This window comes from Dipodomys ordii, unplaced genomic scaffold (genome assembly GCF_000151885.1).
Source record: "Dipodomys ordii isolate 6190 unplaced genomic scaffold, Dord_2.0 Scaffold204, whole genome shotgun sequence".
Lineage (NCBI taxonomy): Eukaryota > Metazoa > Chordata > Mammalia > Rodentia > Heteromyidae > Dipodomys > Dipodomys ordii.
The window spans coordinates 1,290,100-1,318,033 of NW_012267420.1; the positions used below are offsets into that span (position 1 = coordinate 1,290,100).

General features: G+C 37.9%; 1 protein-coding gene across 1 annotated transcript in view; it reads right to left on the reverse strand.

Moving 5' to 3' along the window:
• Clvs2 (clavesin 2) overlaps positions 1-15,895 on the reverse strand; it is a 62,858-nt gene extending 46,963 nt beyond the window's left edge. Inside the window, 1 exon segment of the mRNA XM_013035110.1 lies at positions 15,507-15,895. Within this exon segment, the coding sequence (XP_012890564.1) occupies positions 15,507-15,895 (389 nt within the window).
• Between the last annotated feature and the right edge of the window lie 12,039 nt (positions 15,896-27,934).

Consider the following 27,934-nt stretch of genomic DNA (forward strand, 5'->3'; position numbering starts at 1 on the left):
GCATTTATAAGACTATCTCTTTGTTGCTTTGTATGTCCCTCCCCCACAGTATAACCCCTGCTTTCACTATATTTGATGTCAGTATAACTTGTGGAGGAGAGGGGGAAAAAGCAGTTGTTTAAGGATACAGGTGGACCTGATCCAACAACAAGAAGTATAAGTTGTCATGTCCAAAACGGTGGAGGGGGAAGGGGGGGAGGAGAAGGGTTGAGATTGGGGGGGAAGGGGGGAGGCTGGGAAGGGATGTGAAGGGTAAACCAAAGGAGGAGGCTGCAATGCTTGGTAAGAAATATACGCATTAACCTGCCCATGTAATTGTAACCCCTCTGTACAGTATGTTCACAAATAAAAAATAAATTAATTAATTAAAAAAAAAGAAATAAAAAAAAGTTGGCGTTGCACTTTTAAGTGATTTAAGAATGCCTTCAGTAAAACTGATACTATGCTTCTTGATTCTGTTGTCTTTCTATGTCTAAGAGGATTAAATCTGTACATTCAAGAGAGGGAGAATTCAAAATATTTTATTTTTTATTTTACTTTTTGAACTTTTTTTAAAATTGTGAAAATACAGTACAGAGGAGTTACAATTACATGAGCAAGGTAATGAGTACATTTCTTATCAAGCATTGTGGCCTCCTCCTCCGCCCCTTCCCACATACCCCCTCCCCCTGAACCAAAGTTGTAAAGTTCGTTTTTCTACATAACGTCTTATATGTCTCATTGTTGCAATGGGTCCACCTGTATCCCTATTTAAACAGTTGGTTTTTTTCCCTTCCCCTCCCCAAATCATACCAACATCAAATATAGTAAAAACAGGAGTATTTTAAAATGCACATATATGTACAGAATGTATACTATTTAAGCAGTACAAAAACATTGCATTTTTACTATATTATGCATTATGACTAATCAAGAGATATTTAAGTAGAGAATACTTAAAGTATATAGGAGTATGCAAATAGTATGCAAATTGTTTGCCATTTTATATAAGGAACTTAAGCATCTAAGACAACTATGTTGGAAAATTTTGAGAATGAGGTTTGAAGGTGTCTTAAGAGTGAACAAGAACGTAGACCAAAATGTCAAATGATGTTTATGTAGTTTGTATCAATAAGATGAAAGAACACAAGTTAGAGGTATAGAATGAGTGAAATATAAATGTAACCAAAGGGGGGAAGTCATAAAACTTTACCTATCTATTGTAGTACAATCCCTCCAAAATTAGAGATCGGATAATTTTCTTTTACTGTTCCTTAGCATTCTAGAAACCAAATAATTCTACCTGTTTCTATAAACATGGGCCCAGATTAGAGTGTCAACACTGGCTTTAACTTACTTACTTCCTCAAGAAAGACAGAAAAAGGGGCTGGCAAGGTGGCTCAGTGGTAGAGTGCTTGCCTTGCATGCATGAGGCCCTGGGTTCGATTCCTCAGCACCACATAAGCAGAAAAAAAAAAGCCAGAAGTGGCACTGTGGCTCAAGTGGTAGAGCTCTAGCCTTGAGCTGAAATGCTGAGGGACAGTGCCCAGGCCCAGAGTTCAGGCCCCACGACCAGACCACCCCCCCAAAAAAAGAAAGAAAGACAGAAAAAAAAACAAAAATAATAACATCAATATGAGAGCCATTTTTAGAAGTAAAATGATTAAAAATTTGATATTTAATTCAAATCGAAGATATTATTTTTTAAAAAAAGGAAAGGCTGGTGTGAATTCAGCTTCAGAGCCTGAGAAAGTGATAAAGTCTTCCATTGAAATCAGTAGTGCTGAGAAAAGATACCATTGACAATGTCTGCAAATAAAGCTAGAACCTATTGTAGTTGAGGTATGTGCAGTATACCTGCAAAGATAACTATACTCTGGAGAGAGCTCAAAAATGGAAATTCTGCAGTCAGAACCACATAGGGCCTAACTCCCAGGAAATGAATGAGGCAATGCAGTCAGAGCTGAGAGAACAGTGAGAAAATCTGTAGGAATGCCTAGATTTTTAGTAGAATCAGCAAATTAATGGAGGATGTTTATAATATCAATTTTCATACAGCTAACATGTCATATTTCTTGTCTTGAGACATTTGGGTTGAAATGCCTAGGAAAAGCCAGAAAGAGATCTGGGCCTCAGGGAAAAGGTGGAATGGAGAATAAGTGGATTATATAGGAATGATACAATGACCACTTAAGAGGGAAGAGTTCTATTTTTACTTCTAAAAACATTTGAAGGCAAATGAGCAAAACATAGTAATTCAGAGTAGAAAACTTAATGAATACTGGAACTTCAAGTGATTTCTCATCTTCTCAAGGCCTCATTTTCCCCTCTATAAAACCTATAGTTTAGACAGAATATCCTTTAGGATTCTAGCATCACCCAAGCATATGCGTGATGTCAGACAGCCAGATGGAATCTCTGCCCTTCCCCCTCATTACCTGTGGTCCTTGGTATGCCATTGATTTATAATTGTGAAATTAGGTACCTTTATCAAAAAGAAAATAGCCTGTAGCCATCTCTTTGATCTCACATGCTCTCTAGTGAGAGCATGCACACAATTCTAGGTATGTAGACTCTAAATTGTGTTGCAATGGGAGCCCTAGATATAGTATACTTGAATAGGTATTATCAGAATTAAAGAGTATTTTCCTGAAAAAGTAGTGATCATTTTTGGGATAAGCTATTAATATTGCAAAATGTATAGACCAAATGGTTATTTTTAACCCATTTTGGAGATGTGTAGACAATTATAGACCTACAGACATGATATAGGAATATTGTCTGAATATACAGCATTAGAAAACTCCAGGATTTGTTTGCTTTTATGATTTGTAAAATACACATGTTTGAATGTCTTTAATATCACATCATGCCTGATCCGTTCTCATTGTAAGTATAACAGCTTCACTTAGTATTGTGACCTGAAACATCATGCTAAATGCAGGGAAATTGGGGTGGGAAGTCTATATTTCTGGTTAGAATTAGGTAAATTCCAGTCATTTTAGTTTCTAAAATTCACAATAATATCATGACAAAAAGTCTAACCCAAAATGTTCCCTCATTATAAGAGCTACTTATCCTTTTGTTAATCATGAGACTATCCAATACAATTCATAAAATAAAAATATAACTTGAATTTGAAACTAACTTTAGAGGAAAAATGCTTTTGTATGTAGAGGAGAAAATTATGGGACCAGTAAGGAAAGAATGCAAGAGAAATTCAATGTTTTGCTTCTGACTTTTCTTGGAGAGTGTGGATCAACATACATGTTAAATGGTGCAATTTGCTTCAAATAACATATTCTACCTTGTGAAAATCAAGAAAAAATATCCATATATACATGCCTGCACACATATATGCACACACATGTACTATACATTAAAATTATGATAAATTCTATTTAAATATATATGTGTGTATGTGTGTAGACATGTATATGGGGGTGTTGCATCATTACTTTAAAGGAAACAAAATAAATGAAAGCAGTTTTGCAAAGCTATCAAGAGTAAGTCAAACTAGTTTTAAAAATTTAGTGTCTTTAAACAAGAACAGAACTAAATGGTCTTCTGAAAAATCAAGTTCATTTAAGAAAAGAAACATTTTTTTTAAATCCAGCTAGCTGCATTCAAAGGGCAGGTCACCACCATTCTGACTTCCCGCTGCCCTGTTGTCAAACACGTCAGCAAGCTACTCCTTAGGAGAACATTATTAATAGAAGCTTTTACCAAAGTCTATAAAACATACCTCTAAAAGAAATGTTGTATCTATGACTTTATCTCTTGAAGAAGCCTACTATCATTTTCTTCTTGTAAGTTATTTTCAACGGCTATAACTTACAAATTGGGGGTCACTATAATATGTAAGATATTTCACATGTTCCTGTTTGGGATTTGTACTCATGCTGGATGAGCTCCTCCATTGCTATTCTTCCGTGGCACACTGGAAGAAAGTCATAAATATAACCCCTGCTTTCATTGTATTTGATGTTGGTATAATTTGTGGAGGGGAAGAGCAAAAACAAATCGTTTAACTAGGAATACAGATGGACCCACTGCAACAATGAGATGTACAAGTCGTTAGGTTGAAAAACGAATGTTACAACTTTGGTGGTGGGGGGGGAGATTCAGGTGGGGGGAAGTGGGGGGAGTATGGGAAGGGATGGGAAGGGAAAACAAAGAGGAGGCAACAATGCTTGATAAGAAATGTACCCATTATCTTGCCCATGTAATTGTAACTCCTCTGTACGATATTCTCACAATAAAAAAAAAAACTAGCATATTTTTGCAGCTCTTCACCCTTGATTGTGCTTCCCAAAATAGCATTAACTAAAGCTTGAATTTGTGGAAAGAATGATGCACAACACATAGGAAAGAGGAATCACAACACCAACAGATCATTTTACAACCGATACCAGGCCAGGTAGATGATTTGTTTTGAAAGAAATCAGAGCTGCTGTTATGGAAAAATTTGGTGGAGAAAATGTTGACAACATGGCTCCTACTGATTCACTGTATAATCAAGAGGAAAACATCTAATCCCTTCTGAAATTTGTCAGTTATAAAATCATCCTTCCTTGCAAAGTAGAATGTATGCTCATGAATTAATCACTCGGGGCATTTTTATTGAACCTGATAAAAATGTATTTTTAATGTAAAACTTAGAGCAATACCAGACACACTCAAAAAGGGAACAATATATTTATATATATGTATGTATGTATATGTATATATCTATATACATATATATCCCATTTACACTTGAAAGAAGAAAATGAACTTTGCTAAATCTCTATTTTCTCTTTTAAAAGTTTGGGTAATAGTTTCCTCATGGACTACAATGTGAAATATTTAGTCCAATACCTAGCACACAGGAAACACTTCAAATGCTGACTTCATAGATTCCTGAAGTTATATGACTTTTATTCCTCCTACTATCATATATGCTATTCTTATTTTTTATATGTTTCAAACATGTGTTCTTAACTTCACAGGATTGTTGTAAAGATAAAAATGGAAATGATCTAAAAATAATGCATGCAAAGCTTTAAATAGTTTTAGATTAGATAGATCCTGCAAACATATTTGCTAGGATCATTACTATTGAAACTCTTTAGTGTATCTGATTCCCAGATGCCATGATGAACTTTCCACATTGAATTATTTCTTATTTTCTGAACACGCAATATTTTTTTCCTCTTGTCGCTCTTCATTCTTCCAATCACGTAAATATAGAAGTTTATTTGTTCTGCTGTTTTCTTCACATAGAATCCAGTGTCCTCTAGTCATGACTCAACCCTTTGAAATAACGATACTGGGTCTAACCGGTGCCATCTTGGCCACATAGTGGTGATAGACAATTGAGTTTAACTGGTGCCATCTTGTCTTCATGATAGAGGCTGGGAAATTTGACTCCCATGTGATGGGCATGCCTGAATTCCTAGAGGCAGAGGTGGGTACTTGGATGATAGGTTACTGGACCTCTCAATCCTGTGCCTTAAATTTGGGAGACTCTTGAGTTTTGTGTTACCCTACCCGCACCCCTACTCTGACACTATTTAGGCCCTGATCAGCTCAGGTGACATTACACCATGCCTCATGTTCTTTGTCTACTGTCTCCTGGCTCTCCTTTGGTCACCAGGGTGTTCTGCTGGAGTTGGTCTACTCTTTCTTTCCTCTCTTGTTCTCATGGCTCAGTTTTCTAACAGTGTTAAATATATTCAAGGGGCTGCAGGTCTTTGTGACAAGAGTCCATCTGCAGATGCCAGCTGTCCAGTAAATATTCCCAATTCAACCTCTCAAAATGTGGCTTCTCTTGTTTCTTGTTACTGCGTTCCTATACAGCACCTTTAGCCAATACACTGGTGAATGAACCATCTGCATGCCCAGATCCAATGTCCTTCCTAAGCAATATTCTCAGTTTTACAGCTATTATGTAACTATTGGGACTTTACTAAATCTTTGTTTCCTGAAATATTCCTCTGGGACTGCCTTCATTATTCAATTAACAAAGACTCACTTTTGGAGATACCATTTTCTTTCTCTCTGCATTTACTCACCAGTTTTATTGCCTGCTACAATTGCATTACTCTTTTTCTTTCTCTCCTCCTTGCCCTTTTGGAAATCATTCCTAATCTTTCCTAACCTATTATGAGATGAGTACTCTAAAAGACTATGCATAGCACTACTCACCAGGATCCTGACTAAACTTTGCATTTTCTTCATAACCACACCTCTTACTTTTCAAAACTAATATAGACTCATTTCAGTCTGTCAAGCCAAGACTTTGTCACACCCATTCCTCAACTAACAAGTATATTCCTCTCTTCTTTCTTTATTTCAGTCTATTGGAGATAACAGTTCCTCCTCTCTTTCTCTAAGTTCTATCCTTCACTACCTTCACCTCCAACAACCTCTCTGTCAATCCTGACTACTTGCTCGCATTCTAGGACTGCTAAGTTTATGTGTTTATCTCATAACTAAAAACATGTACGCTTAGTATAAATCATATTTCACTAGCTAAATATCACTTTTTCTCTTCATTACCCAATAGTACACATTTTAGCTATGCAATAGTATGTGCTGGAATAAAATTATTTCCCAAGGATACAAACTGATGATGCTTTACTTCTTTACATCCTTCCTGCAAAGGATGTCAAAGTACCATACTTTATTATCATTCCTGTGTTACATCATTCATTTAAGTTTCTTATTTTACCCAAACAGAGATAAATTGTTGTAAACTAAAGAGAGGGACTGAGGTCTTGCCATGCATTACTGTAAACGGGAAATATCTGCAACTAGGAGATTGCTTTCTTTCTCTTTAAAAAGAAGGTATTTTAATGAATGAAATGTTGAATATGTTTTCAAAAATACTTAAGAAGACCAAAGGAGCTTCTTCTCCTACCAGTGGCCATACAATTTTGAGAGAAGCTTTCAGACTCATGTGTCCCTATTGGAGTTCATCTCTCAGGCTATAGCATGGCTTACAGTAAGTACAAAGATCAATTTAGATCACAACAGGTCATATCCTATTGTTTTCCAACCTTTCCAGCAGGACAGGGGAAACACTGGGACACTGGCATTACAATGAGGAGCACAACAGCCAGACATTTCCCTTTGTCACTAAATCAATCAGCCGTTATTAAATTCTTCATTAAGACTGCCCCAAACCTCAGTTTTCATTAAACCACATTTTCTAATGTCTAAAGCACTTTCAGTTGGAAAGGTACTTGGGGGAGAAACAAAGGAGAAGAATTACACTTTTTAATGCTTCAGGGTATCATTAGTGCTAAAGCTGATGAACCTACCTAGGTGTTTTATATTACTGAATGGTAATGATAATAATACCTCCATTTGTGTAACAGTTTATGATTTTCAAAGCAATTTCAACTGTATTATTCTAATCTCGAAATAATTGTGAGTCGATGAATGAGCTTTGTTCTTATTATTCTACAGAGGGCATCCAGTCTGGGAGAATTTAAAGAATTTACCTTGAGTCACCATGGAAGAAAAGAAGAGAGCCTACATTACAAGTCAAACCTTTCTGATATCAAATAGTTCTATGATCTTCTCCCCATACCTGGAACAGAATTTGATGTATAGCTGTACTGCATTTTTCTCAGTGACATGTATGTTAGAAGATAGAAGATCAATAACCACTATGGCACCATGACATTGTACTACTTATGCTTCAGCCTGACCACAGAAGAGGCTGAAGGAAAACATTAAGATATTCATGACAGTAATTGTGGAACACAGCTCATCTACAAACCCTGCAAGAAATGATAACTGAAATGTTCATCGGCTGGCTTCTATCACTGAGCATGGATGAACTGTCTCCCCCTTGCTTTAATTTCTCTGCTGTGGTAACACAGGTGAGTGGGAAAAAGATAATCACTGGAAATGAAACATCTAGAAACAAAATTAGGTTCCCTAAAAATGGACAAAAAAAGAGCACCTATCCTTGCGAAAAATAAAAATAATCTATAACAGGCTGACTTGTACTAGAAAAAATGTAAGCACACTAGGAATACAAGTTATCAGGGCAAAATCTTCTACAAGTATGATAACAAAAGTCTCTGTCTTAAAAAAAAAAACTTGGCTTTTCTTTCTTCCTTAATTTTAATTCAAGCAAGGAAGGAAGGGCTTAAACTCTCTACTGTGTATACCAGGCTGGTCTCAAAATCACCACATAGTCTAGGCTATATAAGAACTTTCTATTCTGCTAGCTCAGCCTCCCAAGTGATGGAATTGTATCTGTGTGCCTGCACACCTAACCTGCTTTAATTTTGTCTCAAGTGTCTTTAATTTGATATTTAACCAAGATATTTGAACCCAAATATGTTTTCATTATAAGGGCCTAATTTGTTATATAATTATATTTCTTTTCCCTTTGATTTAGGTTGGCAACTGTACACTAAACCAAGTGACTGACTCATTTGCTAAGCATATGATCACTAGAGAAATAGTTACTGATATGATATATGATGCTGAAGTGTTTATTCTTATTTATTTATTGAGCTGGTACTGGAGTTTAAACTCAGAATCCTACTCTCTTTCCTTTTCACTCAAGGCTAGCACTCTATCACTTGAGCCATACATTCACTTCCAACTTTTGTTGTTGTTGTTAATTGGAGATAAGAGACTCAAGGACAACAAGGTCAACCGCCAAAAAACAAAAACAAAAAAAAAACAGTTGTTTACATCATCTTAGAGTTCATTTCAATTAACATCATTTTGTATGGTCATATGTACAAAGCTATTGAGCTATTATGATTCTCTGCCAGGAATATCCTAGGTATATACTAATTATTACACTATGGGAAACCATGGTGCCTATGTTTCTTTGAGTCTGACTTACTTCACTTAATATGATTTTTTCCAAATCTTTCCATTTCCTTACAAAAGGGGCAATACCATTCTTTTTGATAGAAGCATAAAATTCAGTTGTGGTTATATACCACATTTTCTTGATCCATTCATCTATTGAGGGACATCTGGGTTGGTTCCATATCTTAGCTATGGTAAATAATGTTGCAATGAACATAGTTGTGCTAGTAGCTTTAGTGTGGCCTAGCTTGTGATCATTTGGATAAATGCCCAGGAGTAGGATTGCTGGATCATAGGGGAGTTCTTTCCTCTTATTTTATTTCATTTTTCTTTTTTCATTGGTTTATCCCTGGGAATCATTGTCTTTGAATCAGGTACCCTCCACCTTGTTTATAAATTTATCTGATTTGAGGAAGGGAAGAAGAATAATAAAATGCTGAAAGAAGGACAGCGGATGACCCATTGCAACAATGATACTCACAAGACACTATGTCAGAAATGAACTTTACAACTTGGAGGAGGGGCAGTTGCAGGGAGTAGGGGAAGGAAGAGATAATGGGAGAACAATAAAGGAGTAGGTAACAATGTTCAACAAGAAATGTACTCATTACCTAACTCATAAAACTGTAACCTCTCTGTACAGCATCTTTACAATAAAATAAAAAATTAATTTTGTAAAAAGAGTCTCAAGGACTTTTTCTCCCCAAGCTGGCTTCAAATCACAATCCTCAGTTCTCTCAGCCTTCTAAGAGGATTGCAGTTGTGAGCCAAAAGTGTTTTAGAATGAATGAATGTCATAGACTAATAATTTTTAAAAACTTACTTAAGTGAACCAAATAAGCAATGTTTCTTCTGCACAGCTCATCGTTGAAACCTAAGCTCCTCAAACATTTGTCACTTCTTTGCTAATTAATTATTTAGAAAGATTAAGTTCTCCATTGGCTATTTGATGTCTAAAGGATCTAATACATAGCAGCTGTATCTGATACCTCGTCACACCTCATTGTCAATAATGCTGCTAATTATGAAAGTACATTGACCAACTTCCTTGGCTGAAATTGTTTTGTTTTGTTTTTTAGTTTTTTTTATTTTATTTGTGAACATACTATACAGAGGGGTTACAATTACATGGGCAGGATAATGCATACATTTCTTACCAAGCATTGCAGCCTCCTCCTTTGTTTACCCTTCACATCCCTTCCCTTGGCTGAAATTGTTAAAGTCTAATCTTTTTCTCCAAAATGGAGGAAGTATATTAGTTTATTAAGGATGACTTCTGGGTTTACTGTTGTCTCAGAGTTTAAAATATTTTTGAACATTTCTTTTGAGTCAACCTTTCAGGGCACTGTCATAAGCTGAAATCCCTCATTCTCTTCAGGTTGCACGTTTGAAACGTGACAATAGCCTGGTCAAGCTAGACCTAATTGGTATCTTACTGAAGGTTAGTCTTCCTCATTTGTGTCTTTGCCTCTTTGCTTGTTTGCTATTATTTCAGAATTATTTCACTAATTAATGCACAATTGCCCCAGTTTTCAGACTGTCCTATTTTTCTGAGATTTCTACAATTCTCAGTGACATTTTTCTTTTTGTCCCTTCATTTTCCTATTGCTAGCCTATGAGTAGAGTGTGGAATACAGTAAAGTTCCGAGCTTACTTGTTAAAAGAGCTTCCTTGCACTATGGAGGCTCTGTTAGGACAGAAATCTCCAGCCATAGAATCAATCACCTAACAATATCTCCAGTATATTTTAGTAAACTGAGATGTCTTTTTAAAACACTCAAAACAAAACATTTTTCCTTTTTTTTAAAATTACATAGTTTGGGGGCTGGGAAGGTGGCTCAGTGGTAGAGTGCTTGCCTTGCATGCCTGAGGCCCTGGGTTCGATTCCTCAGCACCACATAAGCAAAAAAGAAAAAAAAAGCCGGAAGTGGCGCTGTGGCTTAAGTGGTAGAGCGCTAGCCTTGAGCTGAAGAGCTGAGGGACAGTGCCCAGGCCCAGAGTTCAGGCCCCACTACCGGACCCAAAATAAAAGATTACATAGTTTGAATTCTTCCCCCTAATTATCTAGTTAATTTCCCTTAACTATCTTAATCCATTCTTAATCTATTTTATATTTTAAAAAACCTAAATAGCTGTCATCAAAGCAAATCTGTATAGTCTGTTCTTTTTTTTAATGGTAGGCTTTTGCTACAATCTTTGATTCTGAAGAATGGTCACAATAGTTCGTTAAATCAGAGCATGATCATAATTAAAACTGAAGCCACAGATACTTGCCAATTTATATATTTCCTTTTTATTGAAAAAGTCACACAAAAGGAACAAGCAGACACTGTGTCTAACTGATTTGTTTTCATCCTCTTACGGAGACTGTCACTTTCTGTGAGGTGACCATCAATGTTCATTATGACAAGCCAAAGATATGACAGAGTGGTCATTGTCTCCTAATCATCACATCATTAAGAATCTCTTTGAGTCCTGCTACATTTTATTGTTTCCTGATTACTATTAACCAGGTTCCAAATAAGTGATTCCAATAAGGTACAGTAAACTATAGAGAAAACTTTATCACTCTAATGAAACCTAGAGAAATAAACTACTACTGGCAGGCTGACAATTTAGAGTCCAACTCTCATGCAACATCATCCTTATGTATCACTTGACACTCTTTCACTTATGAACACTCAATAATTTTGTATTAGTGAGTTTCAACTTCACAAATGTTTGCTTTTTTGCCCTTGGACCTAGACTTCTATCGCCTTTAATTCTAAACTTTCCTTTTCACTTGGGGCACTTTCTCTTTTAGCTACATGGCCCATTAGCCCAACACTGCTAATAAAGCCAAGTGGACTAACAATTAGGGAGGAAGGAAATATGGGATCCATGTCTACTGCATTCCAGCCATGCCATGCAGTGAGATTATCAGGTTGTTTATAATTTTGTGCTGTTTATACCTGCTTTCAGAAATTTTGTTAGGCAACCCGAAAAGAAGAAGATAAAATTGTATGAATCTTTTCCAAGTTACACCTGCTCAGTGACTTTAAGCAAATCATTTGAGCCTGTGTTATATCCTTTTTAAAGAACCATAGGCCAAAGTAAAAATCATTTTGACATTTCAGAATTACCATCATATTTTGATTAGTTAGAAAGTGAATGTACTGCAAATTTTACCTGAGTCTTCCTATGATTCCGTGTCTCATAAAAATTATAGAAATGACCCAATTTTTATAATAACTTTACAGTATTATTTTATTTCTATTTATACTTTTATGTACCTTCCTGTTTTCAGAATCCTGAAGAGCAGGAAAAAATGTCCTACAAATTCCTGCTTGGAATTAAAAAAACAAAAACAACTGCATAGCTTTTGGTTCAGGTGCAGTAGTGCCTGTTTATACTTCTAGCTACTTCAGAGATGGAGATCAAGAGGATCTTAGTTCAAAGCCATAGTGGTGGCTCTCTCTCAAAGAACAAAGTAAATTTGGTGGTGTACACCTTTAATCCAGTTATTCAGGAGGCATAGATGGGGAGCTGAGATTGAGGTCTGAGGCTGTTCCAGACAAAATACAAAAATGTGAGAACTTACCGAAACAATAGCTTCATTTAAAAATGTGTGCTAGTGGTAGAGCACCTAATCTGCTGAGCAAGCACAAAGACCTGAAGTTCAAATCTCAGTACCAAAAATAATCAAAACATTATAACTCTTAATACAATTTAAACTCTTCTTAAATTTCTATTCCAGCTCAAGTGCTGTTATAAATATTGTAGCATGCTTTTCATCATACAGATTGGTTGTTTCCGAGGACTTTGTAATTTGTTTTGATCAAAAGTCCTCAAATCATGGTTTTCTTTTATGCTTCAGAATTTGTATATTAGTTTTATTACAAATAAAAAGGAATGTTTTCTTCTACTTCATTTTTGGAATTTTCTTATGTAATCACTTATGCTTTAAACCCACTGTTTGTGGGTGTTTTTTTTTTTTTTGCAACAACTCTACTTTGTAAATAAAGTTGTTTAAGACTAAGAATATGACTTTTCTCCAGAGACTCATGGGTATTTGGACTGGGTGATGCAGGTTGGATTATCAGACTTGACAAATAGGAAAAGAAGGAGAAGAGAACCCAACTGATAGCATACATATGTAACAGCAATAATAGCAAGGTATCAATAATGCAAGAAAGTGGCAGAGATTTTTGTAGGACTCAAGTTAGATACACCTTGACACTAGGCAGTGGAAATACAGGATTCTCTCTGAGAAGAACAGGGCATGCACAAGCACTTCCATGGAGGTTACCATCTTACTAATTTCAGTGCGGAGACCACAGAAATTCTTATACACATATCATAAATGTGCAGGTTGACGTAGGATGCCAATGCAGCCAAATTGTTCACCTAGTGCTCCTTGTCAGTTGGTATTTGTGGATTTGGAATATGGGATAGGTAGATAAAAGGAAGGAGCTATGGTTTTGATATACAAGGGGAAGAAATAACTGAAATTTAGACAATCTCTAAATCACTTCCATATATTTTCATCTTGTACCATGTCCTATAATTTTTTTATTATAATTGCTCCTTTGCCACAATAGAAATAAAATACAGTTATTATTTTATAAGTCATGACAATATATATCCATAGGACCTGAATTCTCACTTCCAATTCTCACTTCCATGTGCAAAATTTTAATATTTATAATTTTGTGTTTCATAAAATATCTATAAACTATTCAATAACTATCCCCATTATTGATTTCTAGAAAGGGGCTTTATTTTTAATAACCTGTGTGTTTTTCTACATTTTTATGAGCATATATCAACAAGCACAGGAGTTTTGTTGTCAGAATTCCTAGATGTGTTCATGTGCTTTGAGCCATACTATCCTGTCTTTTATATAAATTGTATGTCATATACAACTGAAATTTGATTTTTTTTTAGTATATCCTGAGTAACTACCTCACCTAACAGGGTATCTGTGACTTTCATCTCAATCTGGATTATAAATCAGCATGAATATTGATTCACTTTTAGAAAACTAAAATAGTTCTGACCTATGTGTGTGTATCTCTCAGTGAAATCTGCTTGAATAAGGATATCTCCAATAGACTACAAGACAAATATTTTAATATTTGTCTATCTATCATTATAGTTCAATAATGAAATAGTTCTAATCTATCTAGAATAATAGGTTCTTTGCCCAATTTCATTTTCAATTTTTGATATGAACAACCATTGGTACACATGACTCTTCATTGTACTTCTCAAGAAAAATGAGCATACATAACGTGGTCAGTGAACTGGATTTCATAGTCCTTTGAACTTTTCTAACTGATTTTAAAAAAAGAAAATATTTTCAAGGAAACTCCCTTTCCTCCCAATGGTTAATTTTCTCCACGAGTTTCTTTACATTATAGAAAGGTGGTAGTTTGTCTATATATTTAGCTTTAAAAAAATCACAGTTCTCTATCTTGAATTATTGGAGCAAAGTGATCAATCAAAAGAAGGAAACTAAAATTTTAATTCAGTGTATAACATCATAAGAACTGAAACTTATCTGGGAAGGTAAAGATCTCTCAGGAACTGTAAAAGTCACTTCTAATTGCTCCAGAGATAATTTAACCAGATGCAACCAAAGTCACCATCAACAGAACTAAAAATACACTGATGTTTAACAACTAGTTCTTACAACACTCAGCTTGGTAGCTTTCATTTAAGTCACAATAAGTGTATTTAACTTTGGCATAATTGAACTTCCTTTGCCCAAGAGCCTTTTCTAATTTCTTATGTCTTTCATCCTCAGAAAATAATTCTGATTGAGGAAGAAGTGTCACCGTCTACATTTTTCTGTAATAATGAGAAAATAATTTCTCCTCTACTAAACAGCAAATGAACTTAAAAGCCTACCAGCTGATCTATTTGAAGATTTTCTACTTCCTTCCAAAAGATGAAAAATCACATCAGACAGAAACATACTCTTTAGATTAGTGACAGGTGTAGAACAAGCACACCCGTCAGCCTTCATTTTCAATGTTGCTAGGCATGCTCGGCGACAGAAGGTACAACTCTTCCTTCTCACTGAAGTGACATATATAGTATGCCTTCATCCACATATCACAAACAGAAAAGTTCCCAAGCAATAAAACTACTTATCCTTGATTGAGCACTAGGTTATTCTAAGCAGTGAAAATACCAGTACTAAAAATGGAAAGAAGAGTGGGGGGAGAGGAGGGAAAAGGAGGAAGAGGAGGAGCAGGAAGAGGAGGAGAGTGATGATGATGATTGTGATGGTGATGACCATGATGATGATGATGATGATGATGATGATGAACCTACTTTAACGATTTCTTTCAGAGAAAGTAGAAAAGTTGCCTCCATTCTTTACACATTTTGCTATACCAATTAACTTCCTCAGGAGGTGAAAAATTGGGCATCTTTATTTAGAAGTTAAGAGATTTTGTTTTCTTTTTTTTTTTAACTCAGCATAATAATGTGGTTCAGGAAGCACTTAAAACTACAGTAGCAACTAAGTGGGAAGGGAGAGTTTTTTAAAGTACAAATACAGACCACTGTCTTCCTAGAGGTCCAATTCACTTCCGGTTTCTCAATTGCAAAGGAAAAGAAAACTCATCAAAAATCACAAATTATGGAAATATTCAGAGTAAAGCCTGGAAGAGAGAGATCGTTAGTATAAGTTTAGATTCAGCATTTACCTGCTCTGATCCCAGTTGGCAGCAAAAAGGACTAGAATCTTCCTTCCATAATGGTCCAGATTGGCCAGGCCCCCAGGAAATCCATCCTTCAGAGCCTGCTTGATGCCAGGATCGGTGGCCTTGAAGCTTTTGAACATGTCCAGATTCTGCTGCCTGTACTCAAAGTACTGGGCCAAGAGTCGGAAGGCCTCGAAGTGATGAAACTTCCGGGCCCGCAAGAAGCGTAAGATGAAAGCATCATCCGTGCGTAGAAAACCAATGTCCGGCCTGGTGATGACCATATCCCTCACCTCCTGGATGTCCTGGTGCAATGTGTCTGGGTTCTCATTGAGTTCCAGGCGAGCTTTCTCCAGAGTCTCAGGAGAGAGACCAGCTTGTAAGTGAGTCATTGTTCTATGCTTCCTGAGCCTTTCCCTGTGAAACTCCAATGGACTGGACTGTCCTACTCCTACTACAAACCTGGCCCTGGCCAGGCCACCTTCTAGACCCAGGTCTCCTTGCTACCTGCTCCCTGTCCTTTATAAGAAATGCTTCCTCTTCACCTCCAGGAAAGTACCCTGTTGCTCGTGCTTTCTCACAGTCTCACTGAGGGGGTAGAAACTTCTACCCCAAGCTCCTAAAAAACAGCGTCCCACGTTTGTTCCCTCCTCTCTTTCCTTTAAATAGATGTGAATCTCTCGTCGGTTCAAGAAGCCTTGTCTCTTCTGGTCCTTTTTCTCTCCAAACGAAACACCTCTAAGCCTACCTCGCCCGGGTACCTCTGATCTTGCTTCTGTCCTCTTTTCCTGTCTTCCAAGATGTAACAAAAACAACCCCCACGCACATCTCAGCCCCAGCGCTTTGGGTTCTGCGACGGTCCCTGGCTGAACGAGGCGCCTGCCAGGGATAAGGAGAAGAATTCTGATTAATAATAAGGTGGGTCTTCACCGCTGAGCTCCAGGGCGGGGAGCATCTGAGAGAGAGAGAGAGAGAGAGAGAGAGAGAGAGAGAGAGGCTTATTCTATCCCTCTCCCTCCCTCCCTTTCTCTCTCTCTCTCTTTCTTATTTATTCATAGATGCTATTTTTAAAAGATATCTTTGTAGGGTTTACTTAAGATTCCTGATAAAATTAGGGTCGATTTTGCAGGCAGTCTGCTTTCCCTTCACCCCTCTTAGATACACCCTGATCTCCTAAGACATCAGCAAGGTTTGGGGTGTCGGTGGCACTCATGTGGGCATCCCTACCCCCACCCCCAACTTCTGCCTTGCTCTATCTCTTTATTTCAAGGGACTTGTCGCGGGGGTGGGCGTCAGGGTGGGGATGAGAGGATGGCTCTCTGGGGATGTACGTATCAAAAATGAGAAGGAGGGGGCGGTGAAGGGAGTTGTGGAGAATGGCATATTATTTAGCTATATTAAAATTAAATATCTATATCTTTTCTATAACCCCTAAAGCAAGAAAGAAGAAAGAGCAACCTGGTCCTACCAGCAAGCCCGGAGGCGGGGACGCTAAGCAATGCGGCACTCCCTGGCATCCATCAGCCCTGGCTTTGGCGGCGGCGGGGGCGACAGCAACATCAACTCCGCTGGGTGGGCTGGAGCGAGCCGAGAGAAGCGGCGGCAGGGGCGACCCGGGCCGAAGACTCGCTGGGGAGCAGCCTGGACCACATCCTCCGAGGGCACCTAGGCGGGTGGGGGTGGGGGCTGATCTCACATCCAGCCTGGGAGCCCCACCGAGCTAGGCTCACCAGCGTCCCAGGTCCTCTCCCGGCCCTGCCATTCCGTCTTCGGGAGAGAAGAGAGGGTGGGAGGGGACCCGAACGCCAGGCAAGAGAGGGCCACTGGAGCAGCCGCCGGTGCCTTTGTGCGCCCCCAGCGCGGGCGGTGGGCGCGGCCTCCCCCGCCCCGTGCGCTCCAGAGCTCCCGAGTTCTGTGCGCCCCTCGGGCTGCGGCTGCGACTCCCCGGCTTCTGTTGCTGCTGCTGCTGCCGCTGCTGCTGCTGCTGCTGCTGCTGCTAAAAGAGGACTGGACGCAGCCCAAGTCTCCTCTAATTATCCCAGCCCAGATCGCTGCAACGTAAGCTCCCCGCTCTCGCGCACGCACTCCGTTCCTCCTCGCCCAGCAGCTCTGGGGCAGGGTTGCAATGCTGGTGGCATTCAAATATCCCAATTTCCAAGTTTAGCCCGCTCTGGGTCCCCACTCTCCCCCAGCAAACTGCTGAAAGGGGCTTCTCCTGCGGCCAGGCTGGGGTACCCACCTCTCCACCTTCCCCACGCCCCTTGCTCACCCTTTGTGTGACAAGACACCCCTCTCCTCCCCCCCCCCCCAGTGGCCTGGAGTAGCTCTGAATCCGGTGCTAATTCGCACTGATGCGTTTTCTGGTTTCCGTAGGAGGTAATTCGGAGGTGGGAGACATACGGAAACATGTCGTACTTTCTGCCTTCGTTACAAGCACAGATGTTTAATTTTAGACAAGAGTGGAGTGAGTGGTCCCAGCACATTGTTGGTGATGAAGCTAGCCTCTGGAGGAACTTATATGAATAGTTTCTCAATCATAAATCTCCCTGTGAAGAGGATGCCCATGCAAGAGGATGAACAAGTGAACCAGGGCAAAAGAAAAGTTATTGTCAAATGAAAAAAATTAGGCAGGACACATTTCTCATCTTATAATAAAGTATGCAATTCTGAAGATTTTTATATATATATTCTTCTCAGTTTTATGCAGCTATATACTGGAAACACCATAAATAAAGAAGAGCCTGAATTTATGGTCACTGGAAATGGGGGAAGAACATGGTTTTTTTTCCCCCTATTTTAAAGCACAGCATGCATTAAGGAACATGATATGAAAGACAACTAGCTGTAAGAAAGAAAGGGTCTTGAGTTCCAGTCAACACCCCACTGTAAGTGCTGCACAGTTCTAGATTATGTGAAGAGGGTGCTCTGGAAAGCTGAAAGAATGTTGCCATGCACTGACGAACATTAGACCGTTAGAACTTCAAAGAACAGACACAGTCTTTTGTTGCTGTTGTTGTGTGGCAGGCCTACACCATTTTTTAAGGTAAATTAACGCAGAATAACGTAGAGACCAGAAAAAGAGTAAGTCACAAACATGCACACACCCGAGTGTGCACACACATGAACAACAATGATTCTCAACAGTATTTTTCCACTTCTTTCACTCCTTCTAGAATTCCAGCTATACATATATACTGGTCCTTAATCTTTCCATTTGATATAATATGTATGATTCTAAATTTTCTATCATTTTCTTTTTCTATCTTTTGTTCTCTCAAACCTGTTTTAAGTTGATTAAATTTCTCTTCATCTCTGCCTAATATGCTGTTTTCTCTTTTGGCTCTCACTTTATTGAATTTTTAACTTTAATTATTGTGATTTCTTTCACTCTGATATTTGTAATGGATACATACAGAGACATATAGATAAACATTCCTTAGGTTGTAAGAAGCTTGATAATTTAGTCTTTAATATCTCCAGGTCTAGAATTGTGGATAAAACGATAGTGTAAGTTTCTTAGCAAATATGAAGCTCTAAGTTCAAATCTCTGTACTAAAACAAAAATAAAACCTTTCAATATCTGAGTCTTCATTAGATCTACTCTATTATTTACTAATTTATTACCTCTGCAGCTCTTTCTCTATGTCGTATTAACTCCTTACTACTAAAAATACTGTATGGGGATTATGTTGTGAGATGGTCCTGTCACTGGGACAAAACCTGTTTAGGTGGCATAGCACAGTACACATGGAGGTTCCCTTATATAGCCAACTGCTCCTAGGCTGCAAATATACTGTACATATATTACTGTACAAAAATATGCTGACCAACACAATGATACATATTTGTGTATTTAAATATAAGAAAGGTACAATAAAAAATTCAAAGTTGTGACCTGATGCCGATGGATCATACCTGTAATCATAGCTACTCAGGAGGCTGAGGTCTGAGGATAGAAGTTCGAAGCCAGCCCAGTGAGGAAAGTCCATGAGACTCTTATCTCCAATAAACCACCAGAAAATCGGAAGTGGCACTGTGGCTCAAATGGTAGAGCACTAGCCTTGAGCTGAAGAGCTCAGGGACAGAGCCCAGGCCCAGAGTTCAAGCTCCACAACAAACAAAACAAAACAAAATGACACAATTGTGTAGAGCACTCTCCACGAATAGAGTTACAGGACATTTTGTAAGGGCTGACTGATTATGAAGGCCTAGGTCATGACTGTATGCTCAAGTAGAGTGCATAATCTCTGCATATAAATTATCTTTAAAAAAATCTGTAATTAAGGTATATATAGAAATTCCTCTGATGATACAAAATAATATTTATCAAAATGAATTCCAAAAGATGAAACCAAGAGCTTTCCTTTCTTTTTTACTGTTTTTGTTTTCTTTCCTTTTTGTCCTATTTGTTTGTTGTTGTCTTTGGGAGTTTAAGGGGAGGCACAGATACAGAGGGACAAAGGGTGAACAAATGCAGCAGTGGGACTCATGGGACACGATGTTGAAATGAGCTCTGCAATGTATGGGTGGGAGTGGAGGAAAAAAACCAGTAGAGAGCAAGGGAAAGGATGACATTGCCCCAAAAGAAAAGTAATCATCATTACCTGACTTAAGTAACTAGAACCTCTCCTTTGAAAAAGAGATATATAGAAGCTATGTACCCCGAGGGAATTTTGTTTGCGTTATGAATTACTGCATGGTGGTACATGCTGTAATTCCAGCACAGGGGAGACAGAGACAGGAAGGTTCCAAGTGTAAGGCCAACTTGGTCTACACAGTGAAAACGTGTCGCAAACAAAAGAAAGAAAAATGTAAATGGAGTTTCAGTCCTTTGCTCCTCCATGTGTTCTTTCAACAAATGTTTCTCAACAACTCACACTATAAGCCCTCTCTTCTCTTTTTTTTTTTTTTGGGGGGGGGGGGGAACAGGTGTGGTACTGTGGCCTGAACTTTTGGCCTGGGCGCTGTCCCTCAGCTCTTCAGCCCAAGGCTAGCGCTCTACCACTTGAGCCACAGCACCACTTCCGGCTTTTTCTACTTATGTGGTGCTGAGGAATCAGACCCAGGGCCTCATGCATGCAAAGCAAGCGCTCTGCCACTGAGCCACCTTACCAGCCCCAATCATCTCTGCTTCTTATTTAACTTAATATTATAAAACATATGGCAGACAAATTATTTGAAATATCGGGGTTTTTCCCTAAAAATATCATTTGAACATTACACTGCTATAGTTTATAGTTTCAGATGGTCAGATAGGTAAAAATTTAAATAAAATCCCAAATTGTATCCTTTTAAACCCCTTTTAAAATCTGTTTCCCATGACCTTTCTAAATAGATTTTCTCTACTATTTCCACAATAGTACATGTGAGAACTTTGTTCCTTAAGCCCATAGAGAGCCCTTGGATGACGATTCTTGAAGGCAGGTTTCTCTTTGATGGTGTTAGTACCTTCCTTATTCTCCCTGCTTCTGAGTGACATAGCTCTCCATAGCCAAATCCAATGTTGGCCACCCTGAAACCTTCTCTACTTCCAGAATCAAAGTAATATGTAAACAAAAGCACCAAATTTGCATGCCATGAAGGACCTAGCAGTGTCTCTTAAAATGTTACGCAGCCTGCAGTAGGTCAGAGGGAATGCTGGCAATTGTGGAAACTACAGACTGGAAAGCATCCACAGAGTCTATGAGTCCTGATTTATTTTCACACAGCATAGGCTAGCAAAACATCTACTAGTCTGCCAGGTTCTTCATGTGTTTTTCTTTTTAATTTATTTTTTATTATCTATATGTAGCTGTGCATAAGTTGCCATTTAGCAAAGCAGTTTTCAATACTCTCAATCCCACCTCTGCCTGCCCTTTCCCTCAGTCTTCTTACTTCTGTAGGATGTACATTGAATTCTACACTGCATCTTTGTCTATCCCTTTCCCCTAGACTCCATCCCCATCCCTTTCAAGTACCCACTTCCTGGGATTTATTTTGTTGGACTTTGACTTTGCCTTGATAAGGAATTACACTGAGTTCTCCCTTGAATCTATTGTATTTCAGTTAACACATGTGTATACACCTACATAACACCTGATGTATTTGCTTATACATGTATAAGCCAAATCTAGCTTCCACACATAGGGAAACACAAAGCTTTTGTCTCTCTGGGTTTGACTTACTTCACTTAACATACAATTTGCAACCTTAACATTAATATTTCCTTCCAAAACTGATCCCTTTTTATTCCAAAAATGAGATTCTAGGGACTTGTACAGATGCTGAATGTTCAAATTGTATTGCTGCCCTGAAGTCTCCTATACCTCACTTAAGCCATCAACTCCCAGGAACGCGACTGTCAGAAAGTTAGCCTTACTCATAGTATCTGTGTGATTGGTAAGCCACAGCACCTCAGACTTCCTTAACTGACCTACAGGCGGGCCCAGTTCATAGAACTAAACTGTAAAATATGTCCGCAACCTTTAAAGGCTGACGAGTCATCTGCTATTCTGCTTTCCTCCTGTTGGTCATTTACCCTGTGTCTACAACATCGCTTTTTATCTAAAAGCAGACATAAGTCATCAGGTGAAATTTTCTTCACAGCGTTATCCTGTTTCTGAGTGCTTTCCTACCAGTCTGAAAACAGTTTACACCCTGCCTACCTGAACATGCAGCCAGATCCTAGGATCTACTGCTACTAAGGTCATGGCTAGGGAGCCTGTCTGTCCTCTGATGTTGCATCTCAAAATTACATCCCCTCCATACGAACTGGTAGAGGCTAGCAGCAACTTAGAGAGCATGCACGGCTCAATATTTCATCCTTTAGCCAGGAACCTTTTTTCCAACTCTACCAAGATTACAATTTAGAGAAGACTAGACCTTGAATAGGTCAGAATTCACCCTTTCTGTACGTTATATATGTTTCTTTTTACCTTGCAACAAACTATAGTGGATCTGGGATTGGCTACTGGATGGAAAACTATTAGTTAATCACAGGTCAGGAATTCTGCCATGTAAAAAGGCATCATGGCTGAATTCTAGATGTCCATTTCCAGAGTTTGTGTAGCAAAGGTTAACAGGCATACTAACCCTCAATATTTCCCCATACCTCAGCAACATTATCCCCTATGCTTATCATGTAATTATGGAAAAAACACAAGCAGTTCTCACATAAGGGAAAGCATAAGAACAAAAATAATATCATTAAATGGTTAGTAGCAATTTTTCCAACTAGTGTTTTGAAGGTATTTCCTTTTAGAACACTAATCACTTCAAATCATATTTTACTTCCATCTTCTAATCCTACAATCCTCTAAAGAATAAAAAAAAAAATACTGCCAGCAAAGATAGCTGTGTTTTCAGGAGTTCAAGTTAGAAAGGAAGAGCAAAAGAGTTTGATTTATATTCATTTTAGAATAGAAGAAATAAAACACTAAGGTCATGATTTCAAATTAGTTAAAGAATAATGACTATGCATGTCAGTAGAAATCCCTGAAAAATAAAATCAGGAAAATGTTTTGCAATTTAAACATTTGCAATACCCTTGCCTCATGCAAGTGGATTAATTGTGCCCCTACAATCACCATATACATTCTCCCAGGGCCACATTACTCTATACTCTGGACACTATGGAATAACAGAGTAATAAATGTTGTCTACAATGTGACAAAGATTGATTAATATCCAGAAGCCAAATTCTCAGTGCTCCCATAGGACCTGAGCTTTCTAATGCTAGCTGGAAATAAGATTGCATGATTGATGGGGGAAAAAATACACAAATATATTTGAGTTTTAGACAAGCAAGAAACAAGGATGGAAGTGTAGCTTCCATGGTGGAAATGTTTACCTAATAAGTATAAAGTTCTACATCCAATCTTATATCCACACAAATGGCAAATTAGGGTGTATTCTTAGAAAGAAAATTTTAACCAGACACCAGTGGCTCACACCTGTAATCCAAGGTACTCAAAGAAGCTGAGATCTGAGAATTGTGGTTTGAAGCCAGCCCTGGCAGAAAAGTCCCCATGAGATTCTTATCTCGAAGTAAATACTCAAGAATAGGAAGTGGTGTTGTGGCTCCAAGTGGTATAGCACTAGCCTTGAGCAAAAGAGCTCAGAGACAGTGCCCAGGCCCTGAGTTCAAGCCCCATGACTGATAAATTGTTTTTTAAACAAAAATAAAGAAAATTTAACTTTTTGCAACAGGTTCACCAAATTCATAAATTTCATAACTGTTCTGTTAAAAGCAGGGGGATAAAAATTGATTGTTATACCTACAATTGATGTATCAGGACATTAAATAATTTGTTCAATCTTGATGGGTTTGTATTGCTCTAACAGTATACATAACACTTGGTGATATGTAAAGAAAAGAGATTTAACTGACTCATAATCCTGACAGCTGGAAAATCCAAAAGACATGCTGTTAGCATTTGATGAGGGCTTCCTTGGTTGCATCACAACAGTTCAGCGAAGCAGAAGTGCAGAGGAGACTGAGAGCCTAGAAGTAACTTCACTTCCCCTACTGTCAACAGACCTTAGTTGTATGGGAACTGCATTCCCCCTGATGGTGGTGCCTCTTCCTACCTAATTACCTTCTACTTGGCCTCACTGCATCATGGTTTCACCACCTCACTAGCATCCAAAATTCTTGCCCATGAACCTTTGGTTATAAACCGTTGTTAGTTGGTAGCAGATATTATTCTCTTTTTAATGTATTTGGGGTATGAGGATTTGCCAGATAATATTTTGTTCCTATATGTTAAGCATTCCATGATAAACTTATAAGAAAAAAAGAAATCAGTACTTCAATCATAGGGACTCTGACAACCTACCAACAGTGTTAGAGTACATAGTGCAAGTTTACTTAATATGATTTGTGTTGATTTTGATTAGACATATAATCCTTCATCCTCTCTGATTTTTCTATACTCATCCAATTGTCTATTTAAAGAAGATATCAAAATGGTTTTACATTTTAGAAACCTGATGTCTACCAAAATGATATAGATTGTAAGCTCCTAAGTCTTTCTACCACCTGTCTCTTTCTTGTCCTGTTTTAACCATTTGGAAAAAGCTGTGCAAATTATACATCTTCTCTTAGTCATCTTTATGCTTTTCAATGATGAAATAAAATTTATACTAACCTATTAATAATTAACAAAGTCTTGCTACATCTTTCTCAAAATCTGCAGCATTTATCCCATGAAACTCTCCATTATCATCTTCAGGCTTCTATGATACAATAATGATTTCCATTTTCTATTTTGAGTTCTTGTCATTATTTATTGGCCATTTTCAGCCTGACAATTTTGTTCTAAGCCTAATTTTAGGTGGAAATCTGGTTTTATTCTCTGAAAGGGTTATTTATAGCATTATTTATTTAGACTACTTACACCCACACAATTCATGCCCTGGTAAGTGCTCTAAAATATAAAGTGTAGCATCTTTGACCATCTGTAAAAAGTAAGTGGCACAAACATAACACAATCCTTTATTTTGATGACCAAAGAAGTGCCAAAGTATATAAAGAGTAAGCAAAGCTAGAGGAAGACATAATACTCATTTCCCAAAGTTGTCTTGTGGAATGGATTACATAGTGTATCTATCTCCTAAATTATGTATTTATGTCATTGTGAATTTTGTATAAGCATATATTGCTTTGATTCCTGTGAAATATGAAAGAATATGTGACAAAAGAGATATAACAGACATCATTGTATCAGCAATTTGATTAAATAACATACATTTGGTCTTGATTTAGTATGGGTTTAAACCTATAATAAATGTTAACTATTATTATTAGCTCACCATATATTTCAAGGTTTTTTCCCAATCATAAAATATTTGTGTTCTTATAGGCTGATACCTCTCTCAGGTCTTTTCAAATACTCTCTATGCCTCCTCCTTACCCATACAAATGATTTATGCATTTCTAGCCAAATTATTCTACAAAACTCAAGACTTACACAGTCTTGGACATATTTACAGATTCTATGATTTCCTAAATGCAGCACACATAAATCCAAAGTCATCCACCGAAGACCTCTGGGCTTCTTGTCCCATGTCTTATACATTGATTATGCTATTGCACAAAATAGAAAAAAGAATCAGAAATCTATTTGATCAACAAATATCCCATCCCTGTCCCTCGGGAGTAGGTATGATCTATTCATTTGCTTTTACCTCTTCAAAACTTGTGAATCTTTCTACTGGGGCACTGTCATTCCCCAGGTCAGGCTCTGAAAACATCTATAACTGTCTTCTAGTTGTCAACTATCCCAGTTTTATACTATTCTAACTTCTTATTCATAATATGGGTGTTTGCTGAGCAGAACTTACAGAGAGTAAGATGAAATATGTGACCAGGCACTGATGGCTAACACCTGTAATCCTAGCTACACAGAAAGCTGAGATCTGAGGATCTCGTTGGAAGCCTGCCCTAGCAGGAAAGTTTGTGAGATTCTTGCCTCCAGTTAATCACAGAAAAAGCTGAAAGTGATGCTGTGGCTGAAGTGGTAGAGTGCTAGCCTTGAGCCAAAGGAGCTCAAGGACAGTGACTAGGTGCTGAGTTCAAGCCCTAGGACCAGCAAAAAAAAAAAAGAAGAAGGAAAATGTGTAAATCTGTAATAACAACTTCTGCTGCCTTCTGTGTTAGCGTCATTATATCTATTTCGTATAACACTGTATACTATAGAATCTTTTTAAAATAATTTTATTGAGATTAAATGACTACATAAATTTCACAAATTTCACAGTATTGTGAGATAGTGATACTTAAAGTCACAAACACATTTTAACCTTCACAAGGCAAATTGTCATTATCATGGTCTATAATGTTTGTGAATTCTATGAGCTTTGACATAATACAACTATTTATTTCTTCCACATCGGGTGATATGTGCATTTCTTTCCTTTTGTTTAGTGTCAGCTGTTCCCTCTTCTCCTCTCATTCCCTCCCTCCCATCGCTGCCCTTGAGTTGCTTAGTTCGTTTTCATCAATGTCCAGTGCAGCTGATGGGCACCTCTGTTGTATAGTTTCCCCTGTTTCCCTCTAATTCTGTGCCCTCCTCCTGGCTTCCCTCAGATATGTGTGTGCATCTTTAAAAAATACTCTTAGTGATCTTATATAGGAGGAACAGGATTTGTGGAAGAAGTGGCATGAGCTGGCAGCTAAAATAGAAGCAGGAGCTACTGGATGAAGAGGAAGTGTGGAGTGTCCACGGCAAGAAGGACCATGTTTAATAAACTGGAGTCCAGTTTTCTCATTAAGGAACACTATATCCCAGGACAACCATTATTTAGGAAGAAACAAAGGCAGGTCTCCACAAATCGTAAGGAAACTAGAATCAGTCTGAAGGAAAATGGGAGCCACTGAATGGTTTTAAACATGAAAATAATGACCAAAAAAAAAAAAGAATTCCAGGCTACAGGAGTGCTTGTCTTTACCTTGCAATAATTCCAAATATTGTATCTCCTATTTGAGATATTTTCTCAAACCTCTATTTTCTAGAGTTTTAAATCCAAGTATCATTGAGTCTCTGTTTACTTCTTCATTTACATTTCTTGTTATGTTTTCTCTCCCCCCCCCCCCCGTTTTTTATTAGTCCTGGCTCTTGAACTCTGGGCCTGGGCTCTGAGCTTCTTTTACCCTCTGCTCTCCTTAACCTTAACAGTGGCAACAACTATGAATCACTCATGATTCAACTTGAAGTCCAACTTATTTTGTGAACAGACCAATTTCAATCCATCCCTCTATAAACTACTGTACAAAAATCCTTCTATTTCATCATTTATCATCTACAACCTAATTTACCTGTTTTCTCTTTTTCTAGTGTCTATAAGCTCTGTAAAATGCCACTTTAGGATTTTTTTTAAAAATAAATATCTGTTAAATTAATCAATAACATAATTTGGCTTGCCCATTTAAAGACAGTCAATTTTCTATACTGAATTTCTTAAAGAATTCAAAAGCTTGACTAAGTATATCAAATGAAAGATTCTAATAGCATTTGGTTTTTTTTTTTTTTTTTTTGGTCAGTCGTAGGGCTTGAACTCTGGGCCTGGGCGCTGTCCCTCAGCTCTTCAGCTCAAGGCGAGCGCTCTACCATTTGAGCTACAGCACCACTTCCGGTTTATTGGAGATAGGAGTCTCACGGTTTCTCCTGCCCGGGCTGGCTTTGAACCGCGATCCTCAGATCTCAGCCTCCTGAGTAGCTAGGATTACAGGCGTGAGCCACCAGCGCCCGGCATAGCATTTGTTTTTAAAAAAAAATAAGAAATAGCTTTATAAATTATGTGATTAAAAATTGTATTAGTAGAAGTCAAGAAAAAATATATTCAATGGGTCTTCTCAATGCTATGTTACAAGGCTAGGTTACTCAAAAATCTATTAACAATTTTTTTATTTGTGAAGCATGATGCTCAGGTTGGTGGTTTTGAATTTCTTT